The 22,909-nt window shown below is 41.1% G+C and overlaps 1 protein-coding gene across 1 annotated transcript in view; it reads left to right on the forward strand.

The window, feature by feature from the left end:
• Positions 1-22,909, forward strand: part of LOC111867762 — a gene marked incomplete at its 5' end in the record, with an annotated part of 371,575 nt that overhangs the window by 331,978 nt on the left and 16,688 nt on the right. The window contains one exon of the mRNA XM_023857906.1: positions 7,212-7,304. Within this exon, the coding sequence (XP_023713674.1) occupies positions 7,212-7,304 (93 nt within the window). The remainder of the gene's footprint in view (positions 1-7,211; positions 7,305-22,909) is intronic.

Consider the following 22,909-nt stretch of genomic DNA (forward strand, 5'->3'; position numbering starts at 1 on the left):
GGAGACTTTCACAATATTCCGAACTGAACGGACGTGACCCTTGCACGCTCCGGGACATAGCTAGCCGATAGTGTAACGCTGTAACTTAAAGCTAAGAATACATTAATTTAACAGTGTGGTGAATTAGCAGGTGAATAAACGTCAATTGGCTCAACTCTCAGAAAAACGCTTTCTTCGGCATCGCTACCCTGAGACTCATGCAAACCGACCCAGCTAGTTTCCCGTACCTATACCGATCTTCCTTAGTTTGATCTGTGAGGACAACTTCCAGTAGCCATCATACACTGTCCTAAGGTAGAAACAGGTGTAGCAGGGATAGCACCGTTCCGACTGCGCTGATACAAGCAAAGGCGGGTTGGAAAAGAGCGGTGTTAGCATCGACTCGGTAAACATTTCCTAAGAGACGGAACAGCAGCAGAAGCTGAAGTTAATCTGTTAGGCAACGGCAAGCAAACATCCGTTTCTGCGGTAACGAATATTAACAAACACATTCCTATCAAAACAGACAGAATAACAGAGGACAATTAACTATTTGAGATTGTGACTTATATTTTGGTCTCGTGGAAGTTATAAAAGGGAGTTCATTCGTGAAGTCGAGAGATTTTGCGTCTTCACGAATGAACTCCCGTCAGTCGCAATGTGACTTGGACTTGGATTTGGACTTGGCAGTCGAGAGATTCAGACAGAAGAGATCAGTCCGAGAATCAGGCAGGAGCCGTGAGTAATTCAGAAGGAGTTCAATGTGTGAGCTGCTTTAATTTATTGAGATTGTAAAGAAACGACAATAAATCCAGTCATCGAATCCAGAGCCCGTTATTATTATTCACTCTAACCCCGATACGTGACATGTCGAGTGTTTCAGTTAGTAAGTGAAATTAAACTGAATCAACTTTTTATTGAGCCTATACCTTGAAATAAATCAACACCGCATCCATTCAAACCATAATCACCACGACCCTATCTCATTTGCAGCTGAATAATGTGATGTTTTGTGAGCTGCTTCTTGATATCTGAGATTATGCGAAATATTGTGTCTACTGACGGTCTGTTATATTACACCTGTTACGTCTTGCGGTTCTATTAGGGCATATGTCAGTACATTACTCAGTTTGTTAGTTGACTATTCGGCAGTCTAGTCACGTAATTTAGTAATTACTTGGCTAATGTTATATGTATCCAATATTGGCCTTAATCCTACACTGTGTAAACTCACATGCAGCCAAGGTCCTCTTCACTGAATCCTCTTGAACTGTGACCGAATTTGCTTAAACCTGTGCGTTCTACAGGAAGTGATTAAGTCCCTACATGTATTTACCATTGCAAACTCGTTGTAGGAAAACTCTGCTTCATGTTGGACCTGTATGAACTGCTGACAGTATAGTCCTACACTCGTAACTTCGAATGAGATGCAGAGATATTCATAAATCGTTAAGAGATAAATGCGTGGAAAGACAATCACAGTCGCTTTGAAGACACTTCTTTTCCTACTCTCTTGGACATACCGTGGAAACCACGAATTCACCCAGTTAGGTTGTTCGGTGACCCAGTTCAGATTCCAGTCTGGTTACCTCTGCTCGAGCCCTGATGAAGAACAATAGTGTGAGAGCGGTCACATGCGGATTTGTGTGTTCAAAGAGAGTGCACCATTTATTTGCAAACAATAACTGTATAATGTTGTATTTTAGCGTCCTGTTGCACTGATTCTAGTCCATGATATATACATATTGGCCGTCTTGTAGTGCACTCAATTTCACATGTCACTTCACTACATGTGACACATCACAAAACACAATACACACAAAATATAGGATGAACGACTCCCATAGTGGAAGAATGACGTAGTACGCGAGTTTGAGTTATGACGTGTGGGATGATGGATATTAACAAATTTTGATATATACAAATTTTATTATAGTTAGTGAACAGTGTACATTTTAGATAATTTTATAAACGACACATGATGGCGAGCAATGCAATAGCTTGACATAAATAACATACCTGAAGATGGCACAGTGATGCCGAAACATGTAGTGAAGTGACATGTGAAATTGAGTGCACTACAAGACAGCCAATATACGAGTACATATCATGGACAATAATTGCATGGCTCACGTTTGAAGAGTTCTCGAATACTCGTAGTTGTAAATTTGGGTGCTTTTATGGCGCTGTATTTTATGGAGTCACACTCTGTAATAACTAGGGGTTACAGGGGAGGGGGTCTCTGTTAATAGTATTTACTTAAATAAATTATTCAATATTAATTTTTGTACAAAGAATTTTAATTAAAAACTCAACGCCTCCTAATAGCTGAAATGTTCCTCTGTGAAAGATTTAAGCGCACTATTTTCTCTTACAAATCAATAAATCCCTCTCCAATTAAGTTCCCATGGTAACCACGTGAGTTTAGGGCAGAAATTTTGCGACTGGCCTGTACTTTGCACATTTCCCTTAAGTGCTTCCATTTTATTGACGATAGCTGGTCCTCTGGCTGGGGATCGAATGCACAGCCTAGACTCCCATCTGTACAAGGTATCTCGTTACCAGGTCATCACGGAAAGATCATTTGATACGATGCTTAGGGGAACACAAAAATTCAAGAAAGTAATGATCAGACTGTTCAGATAATTTGCACGTAAGGAACAAAAAACAAGGAAAGGAATATAAAATATTCTGAATAGTTTCATAATTTGTATTCTTCACTTATTATTCCAAGTGTAGAGATGTTTAACAGGGTGAGATGGGTATGATATATAGCACGCAACTTGAGAGTATAAAATATACCAACTTAATTTTGACTGGAAATATTTTCGAGAACAGATCACTTAGTTTAGACCTAGGTGAGACGATATTAATAATGTAGACTTCAGATTTATAATAGGGCGTGCCAAAGCTCAGGCGGTTGGTCGCCGGCTTCCCATCATGACGGCCAGGTTTCGAGCACAGATCAGGTGATGTGGGATCTGTGGTGGACAAAGTGGTATGAGGCAGATTTTCTCCGAGTACTTCGGTTTCTCCTGCCAATTCTCATTCCACCGACTTCACCACATTCACCATCATTTATTATCCGGAGCTGGCACAATAGGCCCTTTACTGGCAGACGTAGCAATTGGACTCAGCCTCATCCCAGCCCAAGAAACTGAAAAGAAATTAGAATTATAGTATTTGAAACTGAATGATTGAAGCAATTTGAAATAGGACATAACAAGACGATAGTCCATTTTTTTCCGTAACATGAGACTACGTTGAATTTGTAAATAACCGTCAGCTGCGTAAGGAAAACCATTTAGCGTGTAATTAGCTAATGGACGAACTATTGATCTATTCATGAAAAGCGTAGAGTAAGAGAAGCGAGGAGCTGTTCTGCCGGTTGCTCAATGCAATACTTGCTACATGGCATTCTTTTGAGAAGTTCGAGCTCGATATATTACTGTTGCTGTAACCACAAGTGGCATGAGATTTCTTCAAATTCTGAACCACTCACTTTGAAAAGTTGCCAACATAAAGACAAAAAGTATAAATACTAACAGAAGTGAATATCAAGAGAGGTTCTAGATTAACTTAAGTGGAAGTCAAACAGAAGCTGTGCCTGTTGTTGTTTAATGCAAAATATCTGTAACCTCGGAATTAATCAGTTTTTGGACCTTTCCCATCGCCCGGTAATCTAAACCACTAGAGAACACAAAATTTCTGAAACCGGATCTGCTTTCATCCCAAGGTGAGGAATAAGAGACAGTTCGTCTCTTGAATCCCTTAGAGAGAGCTGACCTCAACCTCTGGACAACCTATGTCAGTATAACTACTGCTTGGTCTCGCGTGATGTACTACTCTGTCCAAAATGTATCCGATCTTGGGACGGAAAAACAAAGTTCTGTATCTGGGTGGTTAGAATACCTAATCCCTCCACACACTTAGCCCGGCAGCCCGTCCATCACTAGAAGCAATTCTGGAAGGATATAGGATGTATAGGTGTGATTATACTAGCATAGGCGAGATGAAGTTGTTTCTTGCCTAACCATGAAGGCGTATAGGGTAGTTAATGTATATATCCACGCTTTTTGATCGCGGTATTAGATGGTAGTGAGTTGCCAGCTTCACGCCTTGGCCGCTTTACCCACGAGAAAAGAGAACTCAGTACCCATTGAATAGGAGGTTGGACAGACCCCAGAGCTGGGGTGGACGACTTGGAGAAGAGAAAATTGTTGGCCTTACCTGGACTCCGTCCTTTCGGTCGTGCAGCCCACACCCAATTGTTGTACCGACTACGATAGTGAATTAGGAGCTACTGAGGAAGAGTGGAGTCAGTGGAGCAGCTAGATATGCAACTAGAACCAACAGCAATGGTCAGTCGTGAGTAGCGAGTGTGTAGATTAGCCAATAAGAAGCAGTTTTATAGCAGTTTAGTTAGTGTGAATCGTTAGCAGCGCCACACCGAAATACAGATGGCGCACAGAAGGCATCAAGTATGTGAGAGCCTAAAACAAGTTCTGTTTGAGGGAGATGGCTCTCGCTACACTAACGCAATGTGAGACACGCTGGCGGGCCGTGCTCGCCTCAGTCGATGAGGGATGTGAAAATTTAATAGCGGATCGGAAAAAGGAAATGGATCTACTACGAGCTTCTATAGTACAAATAGGGCAGCTTGTTTAAAATTCGTCCAAAGTGAATGGAATTGACGAGAAGTGGAAACAACTAGTGGACAGAGTTATGGAAGACAGACGCACCCTCTAGATAGGCAGACTTTATTTACCGGCTTACTTTACATGTATGCAGCAATATACAAGGAAGTGAAGGGCAATCCTCATTCGAGCATCATGGAATCAGGACAGGAAAATATTTTGAAAATAGTAGAAAAATGAGCACAACGCAGAAGGGGAGACAGAAAATCTGAGGATGAGTGCTGCACCAAGAAACAGAAGAAGCCACCTTCAACGTACGGAAACCTACGGCCGGTGGCAACGAATAACTTCTTTGTGCTACTCAGTGATTTATATGTGGAAAATGCAGAGACGATTTGTGAAGGAAATTCCAATGAAAAACTTGGAACAAAAGTGTAGGCTATCTTCCATCATATTAACATCAGATGCAACTTACTTAGTTTCCAGAGAGAAATAAAAAGAGTCGTGAGAGAGGAGTTCTTCTAAAACACTACAACCGTAACGCGGGTAACAACTACAAGCATGATGGCTACAACGCCATGCAAAAATTCCTAACTGAGAAAAATCTTCACTTCTTTACATTTTACACAGAGACAAATAACCCGGCTTAAGCTGTTATCAGATATTTGCCTGGGAATATTTCGGCAGAGGATATCACTGTGGCCCTCCAAGAGAGTAACTACGTCATCATTGAAGTAAAGCAGGTGACTGCCAAACGTACCACTCCAGAAGGAGGGGTCACACCCCTTCCCTCCCGCTCTTCTTAGTTACTCTGGTAAGGAATCAAAAAGATCCATAAATCTTCAAATTGACAATACCCTGTAACATAGCTGTAAAGGCCGAAACTTATAGATCCCAAATGGACTTACACAGTGGTAGCACTGTCAGCGTTTGAGCCACATGTGGGTACACTGCAGGCAGCCTCCTCGCTGTCTGTGATGTGGCGATGAACATGACCATCGTGAGTGCCCTGAAAAGCAGCACTCAGAGAATGTCTTAACCTATACTGACATAGAGTGTTCAATAACTGAGGTTAGCCCTTTCTTACGAACCCAACAGAGGAGGTGTCTCCTCCCTAGCCTAAGAACGGAAACAGACCATTTTCCGAAAATTTTGGTTCTCTGGTGTTTCAGATTACCGGATGATGAGCAAAGTCCAGAAACCCGACAATTGCCAGTGTCATACACTACGGTCAGAAACGTTTATATTCTATTTATAATCTCGTTTACTTTCTAAGTATTGTAAAAGAAAATATTATATAAAAGACCATTCCACCAGTTATTCTGTACGCCTGTCTTACTTTGAGAGAAATGTGTAAATTTTCAATTTTTTGATGGAGAAAATGCGAAGATGCAAGGAAGATGAAATAAAAGGGAAAAGTCATATTCGGGGCACTGAAAATATACGTAATTGTTGTCAAATTTCAGACTGGAGTGAAGTGAGTAAGTAGGTACTAAGGAGGATAAGTACAAACCTTAATTCTTCTTCTGTTCTGTTCTTTTCCTCGTTCAGCGCATAAATCAATTCCTGTATCAGAAATGAGCTATAAAATTGGTAATGCAGTCCTGCACGCTAACGCAGTATAGATTTTCAGTTGTTTAACGATCCCCCTGGATTCGGAATAGCTCAAATCGTTGTAGTAACGGAATACGGACTGGAAGGCCCGGGTTCTATTCCCGGGAGAGCAAGATTTTTCTATTCTCAGCAGAGCCCAGGCCAAATTTAAGGTCCACCCAGTCTGCTCTCAAATAGGTTACCGGGGGGCTCTTTCCCCCGGGGTTGAAGCGGCAAAGGCGTGGAACTGACCACTCACCTCCATCTAGTGCCGAGAGCAAGAATATTGGAGGTATATTTCCACTCCTCCATATGTCTTCATGGCACAATGCTTAACTACTTAAGTACAGACACAATTTTACTTTTTAACAACGCCGTTAAAATTAAATAAACTTACTTTACAAAGCGGAGATTAAAATGGGGAATTTGTCATGAAAAGTGGGTAGGAAGAGGTTTGGATGGAGCGTGTAGTGCGGCATTTCATTTGCAGCCTGATCAAAACCATGAAAATTCTCATTTAAGGTATAAATTAACCTTGTCGCTATTCGAGCAATTACCATACGCGCACAGTGTTGCCACTACACAAGCCTGCTCGGTGTTTAAAGGGCAGCTTGATGTAGCAAGCAGTGAGTAAGCGTTCCATCTCTGCTGTTGCGTGGAGTTTTGTCTTCTCGGAAATAACGACGCGTAGTCCTCTGGAAGTCAACCGACGTTTCAGAGGGACATGTCGCCTCCATCTTCAGGGTTGAAGAATAAGCAAACGAAGAAACCAACGTGAAAATAAAAGCGACATTTTCCTTCGAAACTTCGGTTGACTTTGAAAGGACTACACGACGTTGTATTCCAGAAGACAGAACTGTTCATAACCACCGCTGTGGGAAACTCAGGTCCTATATACGTACAATTGTGTGTTAAATACATCATAACTATAATTTTGTAATGTGTAGAATATGTAACCCATAGATTATTTTTTGTTGTTGTAATTTTTATTCCTCCCGACAGCGGTGTGCGAACCGCCGTGTTTGAATGGCGGTCTGTGTACACGTCCCGGGGTGTGCTCTTGTCCGTCTGGTTTCCTGCAGCCGCGCTGTTCACGTAAGTACATAACTAAATGAAACTGAGTCCTCCTTGTGAAACCTCCAGTCACTCAACCACACTTAAATGTCCTAATGGTTTTTGGAACCCGAAGGTTCATTATCAAGTTCACATGAGCCCTCAACTGGTCCCTATCCTGAGCCAAATCAGTCCAGTCCATACAATCCCATTCTATCTCGCTAATATCAATTTTAGCGTTATCCACCCACCTACGTCTAGTTCATCCTAGTGTTCTCTTTCCTTCTGGTGTTTCAACCAAAATCCTATATGGATTCCTCTTTTCCCCGTGAGTGTTATATACTCGGTCCATCTCATCCTTTTTCACTCCAACATTCTAATTATACTTAGCGACAAGTACAAGTTACGAAGCTCTTCATTATACCATTTTATTCCACCTCCTGTCACTTCATCCCTTTTTGGTCTAAATATTACCTTCAGTAGGCTCTTCTCAAATATTCTTAGTCTATGTTCCTCCTTTAATGCCAGAGACAAAGTTTCACACCCATACAAAACCACAGGTAAAATTATAATTTTGTGCGTCCAGATATTTACGTATTTAGACCACAGACGCGGAGACAAAAGGTTTTGGCCCGTAAGTATATACTAATATTACTACTGCTGCTGCTGCTGCTACTACTACTAATGGCCCTACATCCCACTTTGGGCTCTATCCGCTTCCAAGAGAATATCTTGTTTAGATTCTCGACAGAATGAGAATATCAGCATAAAGTCTAGCCCACGAACTTGTGAGGGGACAACCAACAACTTCCTGTCAGGGTTTACTTCCTTAAACAAATAGTCCCGTTTTAGGGTGCCAGACGCTCGCCCTTCAACTTACTCCCATCTGCTACACTCCATGACCCCGTAAGTATCCACCTATAAAAATAAAATCATTTCTGCTTCAACAACTATGGTGCCATATTATTCTTATACACTGTAGACAAGGTAGCTAACTTCATTACAGGCGAATTACTCGAGCCATATGCCAGATTACATTAGGAAATTCTTAATGTGGAGGTAGCAGGTTCCTCCGAAAAGTCAGTAAGAGTCTATCAGTGTATATGGCCTATAATATCATAACAAAACTTGTGCTGCCGTACCCGATTCATTCTCATGGCTTTGCTTGCCCTACGTTGATGTAATTATGCCAGGTTTGGGGTCTACTGAGCTGGTTTACATCTGCGTTACCGGCCCCTGCTTTTTCTTATTCTTCCCGCTGCGTTATTGGTGTAGGGTTACACTTGTGGGATGTTTAGATTATAAAGGCCTGCAGCTTCTGTGTAGTGGTTAATTGCACTATCAGTAACTCGGTATTCCCATATAACTACAGAATTATTTACCGGCATCATATAATTCTCGCGGGATAGTTCGGCAGCAGTAGCCGTTTTATGGTTTCTATAAGAATGATGACCTGTTTCAATATATCTCGCTGCTTGATACCAACTTTATTACCTGTCACAGTCCCTTGAGCAATGTTAATGAGGAATGCTTCCTCAGAACCAAGTGCATAAAAGGTACCCATACTGGGGAAAGTGTCACTCTTGTTACCAACGTTTTCCATCTCAGTAATTAATCAAGGAATTTCAATTATTTTTATATTAAAAGTCTACAACTAAAGATATTTGACTTTTATTCGTATCAGTCTACTATATTATGAATTTTACATGAAATTCAAATCTAATTTCATCGAATTTATCGTAAACAACTCACCGTACAAGGATCAGCGCGAACATGACTTTAAGTATATATCCCATAATAGGTTTTGCAACTTTCAATAACGTTTCGCTATAATATAATTAGCGTAACACCCACTGAAGTTTCAGCGTGAAGCCTCAATCTTTGTTACATCAATTTAGTTCCATTGATTTTCTTTGTTTTCTCCCATATTCCTTTCCATTCCCGCGTGTTAGCCAATGACGTTTCGAGTGTGAAGTGTAAGGCAATTTGCCATGAAAAGCACGCACAAATATTAATCGTATATTGCTCCTTCATACAGCATACTGCAGTTCACACATCTACATCAAAGTATTATGAATTTTTATGGAGTAGAACCAATACTTATAAACTTAAACAGAAGACTGTTTGTTCCTTCTTGGCATACTGTATAACGTACCTTCCTACAATGTGTTAGCACTGTACAGTCTCTTGCTGTGTAAACCGGACATTGCATTTTGGAGGTGATAAGTCTCGCCCTTACAAAACATTTTTCATGTGTGGGTCCATAGAAGGCTGTAACGAAATATAATACAAACACTGAAACCCCTCGATAATGAAGGCTTACTTCTCTATTGACAAGATGGAGAAGACGAAAGCACGAAGGAGCTGTTTTACACAAAGTAAATAATATAAAGCGGAAAGACCAATCCTACTTTGCTAATGACGCGTTCAGATGAATTATGTCATTATACTCGTTGAATGTTCTATGTTGGAAACAATAGAAAGGATTTGGGGGTAACAATTTTATATTTGGGGATATAAACAGTGACATCTGAATTCATATTTGACTCTCAGCGAAACTGGTAATCCCTAGCGATTACAGAAAAGTGAATCATTGTAAAGAAGCTCTGTACATGAAATAAAGTATGGATCACAATTCTAAAATATTTTTTTATAAGCTCTTTTATTCGCATATGTAAAAACAACAGATAGCTGATTTACATGTGCGATATATTCCTAGCGGGATTAGAAATTGTGGAACACATCGCGCCGCTATTGGAAGGATTTGTTAAGCCCCGACAGCTTGTAATGTATAAGAATTTTCAAGGACTCTCATGGCTTTATATCCTTAGATGAATCGTAACCTTCACACATTAAAGTGCTTGACAACTGTTGAATCCCATAGGAGTGAGGGTCCCGTGTATAATTTCCCTTTTCTGTCTTTTCCCTCTTCTTCAATTTTCTTTCTACTTAATAATTAAGTTAATTTGCTCCTTCTGTGTCTGTTCTATCCTTTTAATTAGAGTTAAAGCACAAGGCAGTTTATCACAAGAATACACCCCTGATACTTAGGATAATTAATTTTATTTTACCGTGACACCTCATGTGAAACTTTGAAACTACCGAAACACAGTTTCCGAGTATCGGGGCTTTGCATGGAAACTCGTCTCTGTTATCATAGTGCACGATTAAATTTAATTTAATTGCCTGTTCCTCAAGTCTGTGCGTGCATTTGTTTCTCTGCAGCTTTTCTTCGTGAGTTCCGGATTTCTTTGTTTCAGTGATTTATACTGCGATGCCTATTGTGGTATATTACAGTTATATTTCGTCTTTTTCCTATGGCGCACTCACGCAAATATTCATTTTCTCTTTTCGTCAAGTAAAGCAAGCTGTTTTGACGGAAATGTCTGTGGAAATCATTCCATGTGTCTTCATTCTGGTATGTGGTAGCAAAGTCATCTATTTTCAACATAGATACCTAAAGTAATCAACTTATTTCTGACCTGCGACTTGTTTATCATCTGATCTTACAATACCCAGGACAGTTTAGAAACTTCTTTGCACTGCTCCCATTCACTCAGCGGTCTTTAGATAGCAGATCCTCATAACCACATTTCAGCGTTGCATTTTCTATGATGTTATATATTGCCGCGGGAACGAAGAGTAGTGGAATTGCGCCGTCTGACCTGCGAGCCTCTAGTACCGGTTCGAAACCGATCAGCTAATGAGGAAAACCGAGATCGCCCATGAGGATTCTAGCGTTTTCTCTATGGATGAGACGCCAATAAAAAAGCAGACGGCGAGCTAATGAATAAGTTAGGAAGTCGCTCAGTTTTCATTTCAGTGCTAGCAGGGAAGTCGAAATTTGTTAAGGATACGGTCCGTCAGCTAGTCAGTGAATGAGTAAATGAACCAGTGCTTCTGTCAGCTTTCAGTTCAGTCCAGAAGAGTACCCAGTTTCCTTTAAATAATTAGTGAACACAGAACTGATCTCAAGAGCATAAATGCTTACGGAACGTGGGAAAATACGTAGTTGTTCCATTAAACGAGAATAGTGTCTGATAATATTGTCACGTCTTGGGTATGTCACGCGACAAATAACTTCACGTGGGTCTCGGATTTAGCGAATCTTTATTGAAAACACACACTTACACACCTTACAATTATTATCACTTGCAGTATCAATTGACTTCTGGCCCAATAGTCAATTATCCTTCGCCGTGGCTGAATCCCGACTCTCTGTAGCGGCGACTGTCTCAAGACTCTCTCTTCTCAATACTCCAATATTCCAATGCCCTCTACTGAGAGAGAGAGAGAGAGAGAGAAGAAGTGGTGGGCGTAGTGAGAGACACTACATTGGGGGGGGGGGAAGAAACTATATCTCCGATTTTGAAGGTTCCCAGGCAGTGCCCGCTTGTCCTTCTGGTAAAGATAGAGCATATGATCGGATTTTTGTTTGTTCGTTTTTGCTAACGTTGGGAGGGCTATATTAAGGCGAAATTTTTATGTTAACAATTGGGGGGCTGCATGTGTCATGCAGTGCAACGTGGAATTGGGTACCAACTCAGCATTTGCTCTAGTACCGAGGAAAACCACGGAAAACCTTGGTCGAGCTGGCCGGTCTCAGGACCTTCCGGATACAAACTGACTTCTAGCCAGCAGTCCGGCTTAAATACGCGAACCCTAACATTAGACCCTGTGTGTCCTGTTCCTTTATTTCAAAAGTTTACATTTGTTTTTCTACAGTTTTTTTTTTTTTTGCATACTTTGGATGAGCAGCAAACATTTGTGTATCACATTTGTAAAGGGTTTTAATTGTTCGAGTATTGATAAATTTAAATCACTGTTGTGGAGGGGCAAAGGGTTGTTGCTCGTCCAATGACAGGATTTTATTATTACAATTTGTTTGTTTGTTTGTTTTTTTAAAAAATCACATCTTCTTTTCTTGTCCAGCATAGATGTGGTGATTGGTCGATGTGGCCGCCGGTGTACTGGGCGTTTGGGGAGTTTCAATAATCCGGTTACCTGTAAAGAGATCTTAGAGCTGATTATCTTGCAAGCAGGGATAAGGGACGCAGATGTTTATCACCAGTGGGATCGTAGTGTCCTAGTGCCTGAATCTGACTGTTTTCGCTGGTTACCGATTTCTGGTACAATGTCCTCGCTAACCTCTTGAAATGACTTTTTATTGATGACATTCCCGTCTGTTCATGTAAGGTTGCAATTGGTGTTACTCTCGGCAATTTTGTTATTATCCTGAGGACTTTTATTTTGAAATGCCTGTAATTTATTTATGTGAGTGTTGGCAGCATAGCCCCACGCGGGGGAGGCATATGACAATATGGAACGGAGGAGTGATTTATAAATTACCAACGCTAAATTAATGTCAATTGTGGAGGATTTATTTAATATAGGATACAGTTGTCTGAGTCTGTAATTAGCTTTGCGCAAAATACAGGATATGTGGGTACGGTAGGTTAATTTTGAGTCAAGTGTAACACCAAGATACTTCGTTTCCTTAGTCCAAGATATGGTTTTGTTAAAAATCTTTACTTGATGCTTACTGCAGCCCTGATGTCGCAGTCGTTTAGAAAAGAGTGTAATTGTGCACTTTTTTGCATTAATATGTATTCTCCACTTCCGGAACCATGGTTCTAAGAGGCGTATGGCAGAGTTTAACTTTCTGACTGCTATATCTATGCTGCCTGACCGAACACTAATATTCGCGTCATCAGCATAGACCGATGTGGCTATGTTGGAGTCATTTTCAATTGAAGGAATGTCATTAATATAAATATTGAAGAGTGTGGGTCCAAGTAAGCTGCCCTGAGGCACTCCGGCCTGATTGGGCGTAGGTTTGAATAATAGTTTTTGTGCATTACAAAAAAGAAACGATTCTGGAGGTAGTTATGTATTATATGAATGAAGTGAGATGGAATTTTGGCCGAAATGAGTTTAGCAATCAACCCGGTGTTCCAGACCTTGTCGAATGCTCGTTCAATATCCAGGAATAACGTTACTGTGGCTTTGTTATTGTTGAAACCGTTCGTAATGTGCTCCACATTCCTTAACAACGCATGTGTTGTGGAGTAACCTCTTTTAAAACCGTATTGGTCATTTCTGATAGCTTGCAGCTTCCTAAGTTCGAAGTTTAGTCTTTTTAGAATGATTTTCTCTAAAAGTTTACCTAAAGAATTTAGAAGGCTTATTGGTCTATAATTTAGTGGGGACGTATGGTCTTTGCCTGGTTTCGGAAGCATAATAATTTTTGCCTCTTTCCATTGTGTAGGAAAATAATTTAGGGCAAGTGATCTATTAAACAGTTTTGCAATAAATTTGAAAACAAACCGCGGCAGATGCTGAAGTATTATATTCTGTATCCCGTCAGGCCCTGCTGCTTTGCGTGATTTGAGGTGGCGGACAATCCAAGCNTTTTTCCTGGGTTTCGGTCACAGTTTTCCCATTATTGGTAAGGGGTGGGATGTTAAAATTTGTGTTTGTTAAACTTTTAGTTATCCGCCAGGTGTCTCTTATGTTATTGGTGTCCAGCCCTTGTAAAGTTTTCTGCCAGGTGTTCGATAATTGTTCTTTTATTGCCGAATCTATTTGCTCTTTTAAAGAATTAATGAGAGATGCCCTCTACTTGCCGTAAGCTCTGCTTATATAGGCGCTATGCGGACCGGATACCAGACACCAATCCTCACGGTTCCGTTACCGCTGTTCAGACAGTCCGTTGTTACGGGAACGCTCCTTATAGACTACACCGGTAACGTGTCTCGTCTCATCCGTTGTTACTCAACGACAATTCGTTGCTACGATTTGTCGCTGCGTGAACTCCACAGTTACCACGTATTCGTTGTCGTGGAAGTGTCCGTTCCGATTGTAGCGGTTGTCGCGGTGATGGACGTAAGGTAACGCGTCACAATATTGTTACATATATGAGTGACTTTAGACGGGGTGTGAATTGGTGACTGGATTTATTACCCACTTATATACCCACGACTCGTGACTACAGATCACTGACACACACAGGCTAGTGTCCCCAGTCTATTATAGTCTTCACTTGCCGTTTCCTGACAATAGATGTAACACAGGAACTATAACCAGCTCACTGAATTACAGACTCCATCTATCATACATACAGTCTTTTCTTCACAACCAAACTTCCCGACTGAGCATTCTTGTAACTAACTAGTTGCCCCAGACCGTCCTCTTTATACATCTCGGCACGGACCACATAGAAAGTACCGTTCCTCTGCTGCTGAACCTTTATTGTGTTCGTGTCTGTTGTGCGGGAACGTGTTTACCCAGTTGTTACATACCTGTAGTAACGGCTCCACACATATTGCATACTTCCATATTCTTTTCACGGTTTGAGTTAAAGTATTCTAAATTCTGATTCTTGTTTTGCAACTTTGTTACCTATCATAAAGTTTATTTTTAATGCCATTGTTGCAAATTTCTACAGATTTATTTTTGAGGCAGAAATTTTCATTTTATATTTATTTGCAATGGCGTCAGTATACCACGATTTGGAATTCAGCCTCTGATTCAACTAGAGCATTGCATTAAGTATTCCGTTTGATGTGGATTCCGTCTGAGACTGTATGTTGACAAGTTCGGTTTTAATTTAATTTGCTTGCATATTTATTGGAATCAAACGTATGAACACAAAGGCTTCCTCATTTTCCGTCTTGTGTCATTATCACCTTCATCGTGCTAGGCCATGTGACCTGTTCCGAATCCCATTTTAGTCTAAAACAAAGAACTTTTTACAAACGTCTTGGACCTCTGAACCAAATTTTCGGAAATAATATAATTGAGGACTACCAATAGAAATAACAGCCCATTGAACTGAGCCCTAACAATAAGTTTTCTTTGTGTTCTCAGTGTGTTATCTACTCTGCTACAAACATTATCGTGGCTGGAAAAGGTACTTATTCTTGTATAAAACAACATTATACTTTCAACACAATAATTTTACAAAATATAATGCACTGCATTTATTGATACAAATATGTGCCATTCGCAAAGTATGACTGCGACCCATCGGTTTACAATTACTGTCCGAGACAAGTTATAACACTTCTTTGTACCGACGTCATTGCATCGAAAATCTATATCCACTCTGGGTAACTCAACACAGGAAATCACTGGGTATGCTCATGTGCTGAGTGGGGTTGGAACCCAAGTTGTTAGTGCAATAGCGCTGCTAGGCCGCTTCTGTTCTTCGCGTATATAGCCAGAGAGAATTTCATGCCAATTAACGTAGCGTAACAAGTTGCTGTCCTCACAACCAAATCCAAGCTTGCAAGTGAAGTACTGGGAAGCGAAAGAGAACACTCGGAAAGGCTCGGTGTTCCGCCTAGCCAGAACTGAATCACCGGATCCACAATCCGAATGGGCCCAAAGTGAATATTGTTAACTCATTTCGCTCTACTCGGAGTACGCTGTAACGTAGTTGGGTGAGGCACAGTGCTACAAGCCGTGAGGTCGCCGGTTGGATTCCCGATGTGGTCATTGGATTTTTCAGTTAACCTGATATTTCCAGCCACACTATCACCCTAGGGTCGAGTCAGTCTTTAACAAAAATGAGTATCAGGAATCTCCCTGGAGTTAGGGGCGGCCGGCGAGTGAAGCCGACAAACTCATCATCATCATTGAGCCGGTTATCTAGAAAATGTCGGAGCCTCAACGTCTCACAAGCCTATGGGCCACCATGGCCTGTTACAGTGATAAGAAAAATCTCTCTGCTGCTTTCAGTAGAGACGGAGAAGGCACTATGTGTGCACTAAATGCAATGAATTTGTGCGAGAACAAGGAATCCACCCTGAAGCGCCTCCTAAGCCATATATTAAAGCAGATTCATACAACACTCGGGATTACTGGATTTCTTGACTTTCTCTCTCAGTCGTTATTCTAAAGAACACCACTTTTCGGAATCCGAATGTTTTCCGCCATCAGTTCGTGGGGGTGGAAAGGGAGACATCTACTCTCTTGGGTCTGTTAGAAAAAGCTGACCTCAGTCACTCCTCCACTGATTGAGGTTAACTCTTTGTAACGGACCCAAAAGGGTATGTGTCTCCTATCCCGTTACCTGAGGACGGAAAGGATCCAGTTTCCAAAAAGTTATGTCCTTTAGAACACCGGAGGGTAGACAAAGTCCAGAAACCCAGTAATCCCGACAGCTATACACCACCCCCAGAATATTTCAGGATTAATTACCTTCATGGAGATTATAATACGAGGCTATTTCTTGTGCAAAGAACTTTTTTTAGTTTTGATTGTGCCGACTGCCATGTTAAGCGGGTTGTTTGTCGCATAGGTAAAATGAAGACGATCTCCAGATATAGAGCACACACAAGGAGGTACGATTGTGCTGAATAGCAGCATCGGGCAGCCCTTAGGAGAGACACGTTGAGGGTTGGGGCCTCGGGGTTTGTAGCTCCTCATAGCCAGCGTGTTTCGAAAAGTTACACAATGCCACAGACTTGGGTAGTTTCTGTGGAATTATGTAAACAAGGATAAATAAACACGCAAGTTTGCACTTGGAATGGCAGGATACTCTACAAGCCAGATTCATTGAAATCATCAGCAAGATTAATTAGTAAATATTGATTTAGGTTTAGTGAGAGTACAAGGTGTCAGATGAGACGATGATATATTTCTCTTCTGGATAGGAAACAATAATCATCATTACGAAAGTGCTTCGGCATTTGTACAAGGATATCATATCAGCAGTTAGATATGTAGGATGTCATATATCATTTTTTAAGGTATGGTGTGATATTCTTCTTAATGTACACGCCTCAGCTGAAGCTTAAATTAATGGTGCAATGAACAGTGTTTATGAAGAACTAGAGCGTGTTTATTAGCAATGCCATCTATATTTCTTTGCAGGGCCTTAGGAACTCCCTCTGAGGAAGTGAGGAGAGAAATGTTTTTAATCTGACATCTATGAAAAAAGACCTGTACTAAACTAGTAAATGCGCGGGGTTTAGAGCAGAAATTTTGCCACATCGAAGATTATGACAAGCATAATATTCCTGCACCAAATCTAGGGGTTGTTGAGGAGAATATTTGGACAGACAAGAGATGGAGTGACAGTTGGTTGAACAGAACTACATAACGAGGAGCTACATAACTTGTACTATTCTCCAAATATAATTAGAATGATCGAGTCAAGGAGGATGAGATGGGCAGGTCATGAATCACGAATGGGGGAAAAGAAGAATGTAAATAGGATATTGGTGGGAAAACCAGAAGGAAAGCGACCACTGAGAGGACCAAGACATAGATGGGCAAATGATATTAAAATGGATCTTGGAGAGGTAGACTGGAATGGTGTGGATTGGATTTTATCTGGCTCAGGATATGGATCAGTGAAGGGCTCTGTGAACACGGTAACGAACCTTGGGGTTCCATAAAATGATGAGAAGCCCTTGATTAGCTGCAAAATTAGAGGATTTTCAAGAAGGGCTCAGCTCCATGAGTGATGATAATCCTGTACCACAGTATTAATAAAAGTTGAACATGTTCTTATGGGAAAGCAAAAAGTTACACCGATCACTTCGTAACAGACAGAAGATGATATTCTTGTCTTATTAATACCCGTTAATACGATGTACACAGGACACTTACCATTACATGTTGGTTTCAGAGTTAAGGAGAGTCTCTCTCTAAGTAAATGAGTATCGCAGTAGTTGTAGTTGTAGTTAGTTATTTATTAGAGAGGGTGGGTTTCCCCGTGCACTTAGACCTGTAGTGGTCCATTGTGCTTCCCTCTATGATTTCTACCAGCCTCTATATCCTGCCGGTATTGGTGCTTACCATCAGTCCCGCCCAGCCAGCGAGAGCGGCTCTCTACTGGCTGAGAAGTATCTATTGTAACGTGTTTACGTTACAGAAGACGCCGTTCGGATTGTCAACTGGTTTATTCAACAATCTACAACTATCGGCTACAATTAATTATAACAATGTTACGGGCTTCCACAGTTTACAAACCCTACAACAAAATCTCTTAACACAATCTTCATATGTCTTCATGTACTAATAACGCGGGAGCTATACAAGTCTCCCTGACTTACACACTCCAGATATAACTGGTTATCCCGAACTATCACTGATTCTCGCACACGCGTCTGTAGCTCGTAACTTGCGAACTGAGAACTCGTTGATAACACACTGACTCTCGCTTGCTGCTCAGCCGGCTTTTATTCCGTTCGCTGTTGCTAGTGTGACGTGGCGTATAGCCTAGGACTCTGTTACCCCTTGGTGACGTCACCGCTGTTGACTCGCTTTGCATAGCTTCAAGGTTGCGGGGACTCGGCTAACGTCGGCTCCGCTCGTGACGTCACCGCGGGGAGATTTGCGGGGTGATTACTCGCCTATTACGCGATCGCTAAGTTACCGCTACGTGCACCTGGGGAGGTAGGGGTCAACATGTCACACTATAATGCTTTCCCCATCTACCGGAGGTAGACACGGGACCCACGGCTTAAAGTCCCTCCCGGAGGACTTGTTCCCTGAATTTTTCCGCCCTTAAAAATTCGACGACCTCCGCCGGGTATTTGAACCCGCGTACTGCGAGTCATGAGGTGGGAACGTTACCTCTAGGCTACGGAGGCCGCTCGCAGTAGTTGTATATATAAAGATATTTTCAAGAAGCTAAGGAAAAGTGACGTAAATAATGTTGGGAGTTGGAAAACGTAAATGTTGAGGCAGATATCAATACAGCATGGCAGTATTAGACATAATGAAAGACTGAGTCAGATTATGACTCTCAAATGATTAGTACAATAAAAGCACGGCGCTAAGAATACCGATTCGATTTATTGGATAAAAGAAATGAGACTAGAATGCTATACTTATGAAATTCAAGTAAATGGAACGGAAATATCTGAACTAACGTAACAAATAGGGGAATATCTGAGACAGAAAGTTAATCAGCTTCAAGCAAATCTACCTACCTACCCACCTACCTACTTCCTTTTTCCTGTTGTTCCCATTTGGAGCGCACAACTATGAAACGTTTCGATTCACTTCAGTTTCTTAATCCTGGACACTCGTTAGGACTCCTTGGAAGGGAGACCAGCCTATCGCGAGACCGCTACCTACACAGAACAGCATAAACACCGAATAAACTCACGCAAACATCCATACCTCGAATGGGATTCGAACTCGCGATCCCAGTGTTTGAGCGGGCGAAGACATTTCATGGCACTGACCGCGCGGCCGCTGTGATCAGCAGCTTGAAGCAAATTTTACTTTTCTTTTCATTGGTGCTACAGCCCTCATTTGGGCCTAGGCCTACCTCCATGAAACTCTCCGTTTCACTTCACTTTACTAGATCTTACACATACGGTAGGACTCCTTGGGCGGGTGATCAGCTCGTCGCAAGGCCTCTACCTGTACACAAACACAGAAAAACTCACACAAGCATCCATGCCCTGAGTGGGATTCGAACCCACGATCCCGGCTTCAGAGCGAGCGAAGACAGTCCATGCCTTAGACCGCTCGGCTACCGTGACCGGCGCTTGAAACAAATAATAAGATTAAATAGATTAGAGACATTGCACATCGTGTTACTTCCAACAAAACCCACCCTTAACGAAATAATGTTGTGTAATACAGACTACATGACAACTTCGTTTGGGACGCGGTGCTGTTGCTGCAGTTTGTAATTGTGACAAGCAGACGTGAGAGCAGCGCTGGCAACAGACGCTACTCGGCAAATTAGCGCGCATCTAAGAGAGGCATATGGTTGGTTTGCCAGTTGCTGGAAGCTACTTGAGACTTCAGCAGACTGAACATATCATGTTATGTAAATTCTGCCTCACATAACGGGCCTATGTAATGTGACATAGCACTTAGAACATGGCTACGTGGACCGCCAATTAAACCAGAGTTTCTGAAATTAGAACCAATTTCTTAAACTGTAAGCATGTGTGTAATCTCTAGTGCTTGAATCAATATGTAACGCTTTACATAACACACCATTAGAACACATACACACGTATGCATATGCAGAAACGGTAAGGTTTGTTCCCACTGCGCACAGTGGATTACATTTTGTCGAATGATCAGACCCATCGGGACTCTGACGTTGCGGAGGATTTTTCTGCCTCCATTAAGTGTCCGTGATGATGCGGGACTGAAATTAGATACAATATCCGAAACGTCGACATCTAAATAGCTGTTATTGTCATCTGGAATATCACTGAGTAACCACTGGACAAGTACATTCGAAGGAACCTTGGTTTATTACTGAGAAAGACAGGAAATATTTACATTCTTAAGAAATTGCAGACCGGCTGTGGGACCCACCAAGCTTCTCAGGTATAAAGCGGACAGGGCGTGAAGCTCATCACTCACTTCGATCCAGTACCGAGGTTAATTATGCGTGGAGTTAAACACCCCGCCCTACTCTTTTATATCTTCATGGCGTGGTGCTTCGTTAAACACAGGAACAACTTCACTTTTCCCTTTGTCATATTATGCATGCCGTCGGTCGCTTTTATGCTCAGACAACATGCTGAAAAAAATCTTCTGATAGTAAGGATAGTTCAGTAAAAGGAATTAAGAAGGATGAGAAGAAAACAAGATGTAAAAAAGGGAATGCCGAAATCTACATAGGAGAAAGAATGATATTAAGAACAAAAACATAAATAAATTAACATAAAAAGACAAGACAGAAAGTAATCTGAATAAATTAAAACATTTATATCACCACTGCTACTGACATATAGCGGAAACAGAAATATGAAACTTTTAAGCAAAAAAAATGTAAATGAATGTTGCAACAAAACAAGTTCGGAAACGTATGCATAGCTTAAAGAGACTCGCTCCTATTCCATTGCTTCCGCGCCCGTAACACTTGCGTTGAACATATAGCCTTTATCTCATTCATTTCTACATCTCTGATTCCAAACACCGTTCTTCTGATGAATATTCAGAGGCGAGATTTGAATTAGGCTCAAAATGCTCCCAAAAACTCTTATATCCCTTCATGTAAAATATTTGTTACTATTGTCCGAATTTAACCGGAATTAAGGAGGGTTAAACTATCTGATAACGTCGGTCACGATAGCCGAGCGGTCTAAGGCGTGCACTGTCTTCGCTCGCTTGGAAGCCGGGATCGTGGGTTCGAATCCCACTCAGGGCATGGATGTTTGTGTGCGTTTTTCTGTGTTTGTGTACAGGTAGAGGCCTTGCGAAGAGCTGATCACCCGCCCAAGGAGTCCTACCCAATATGTAAGATCTATAAAAACCGAAGTGAACGGAGTTCATTGAGGTAGGCCTAGGCCCCCTCGGGCTCTAGTGCCAAGGAAAAAAAACTACCTGATATAAAATGTCCTTACAATCCCCTTCAGCGGATCTCAGGTTGTTTCGTGCGTACAGACAAAAAAATTGACAAAGAAATCTTGAAAGGTGCACCCCATAGATACCAATTTGCCACGAAATAGACACTGAGTTGTTTTTTGCATGTCACTTCATAACTAAACTGAATATGAGCGGTCATTTGTTCTTTAATTTATTATATAGGCTGACTATAAATGAAATTGCTGTGTAGATTATTTTATTGTGAGAAGATGAAATAATAATTCATACAAATACAACGAGACTCTTCAAAGACTATTAACGTAGATCACAGTCGTAACATCTCATAACTTTGGGAAACGCAATTTGAACATGGGATTTTCTTAAAATAAAGAATACTGAAATTGTAATGTCGCTAATTCACCATACCACGCATTTTAATAAAACTCTAAATTAATACTTGTATTTAAGTGTTTAATTTGATATTCTTTATGGATATTTAGTAAATTGCATAGACCATGTAAGCAATAACATTTGACTTTAATTACTGTACTCAATGCAATGGAACAAGCACCGTGGTACACATTCTTCGCTTATGTTTCACTTAAAACAAACAATGTTAATGCAATTAAATGCTCGAAGTTTCTCCTTCCTGCAAAATAGAAACATCTGTCACTGACTAATTAACCAACTTCATGGAGCTGATCCCTTCTTGAGTAGCAGCCAAATGTACAGCTAGCATCTAGCACTGGTAAAAATGAATAGTGTATGTGCTATTTAATGAAAGGATAATAAGTGTGATATATATATATAATTTTAAAAAATCATAACAGTGTCTGTACTGAATTTCGCCCCTTTCGAGACTATGCAGATTCGAATGTTGAAGATCTTCAAACGTTTCGACAAAACTTGTAGTTACCATCTTCAAGGTTTATGAAATTGAAAAGTGTTTCGACATATTATAAAGTTTTCGCATCGTGTCGGAGGTGAAGACGTAATTGGATGGGCAGAAGAGCGGTATACCAATCAATCACGCCTCTTCATTAATCACGTGGTCGCTGAAAAATATACTATCACCTCTTTTCACTTACCGTATGGTAGCTCCCTTTTGGTAAGCTTGGAATAGCTGAAATCACAGCCTCTTGAGATATGAAGTTGTGTATGTTTATACCTCTTCTATTTTGAAGATGGTGCCATCAAGTTCTCCTCAAATTATGATATCCATTTACCAAACTACACTGCATCAGGCCCAAGAAGAGCATAAACTTGTGACTGACTTGAGTACTTAGGCAATTCAAGAAGCACTAAAACGACCCAATGATTAGTTAGAGCTATCGATAGGAACGTTG

The sequence above is a fragment of the Cryptotermes secundus genome, unplaced genomic scaffold (genome assembly GCF_002891405.2).
Source record: "Cryptotermes secundus unplaced genomic scaffold, Csec_1.0 scaffold615, whole genome shotgun sequence".
NCBI lineage: Eukaryota > Metazoa > Arthropoda > Insecta > Blattodea > Kalotermitidae > Cryptotermes > Cryptotermes secundus.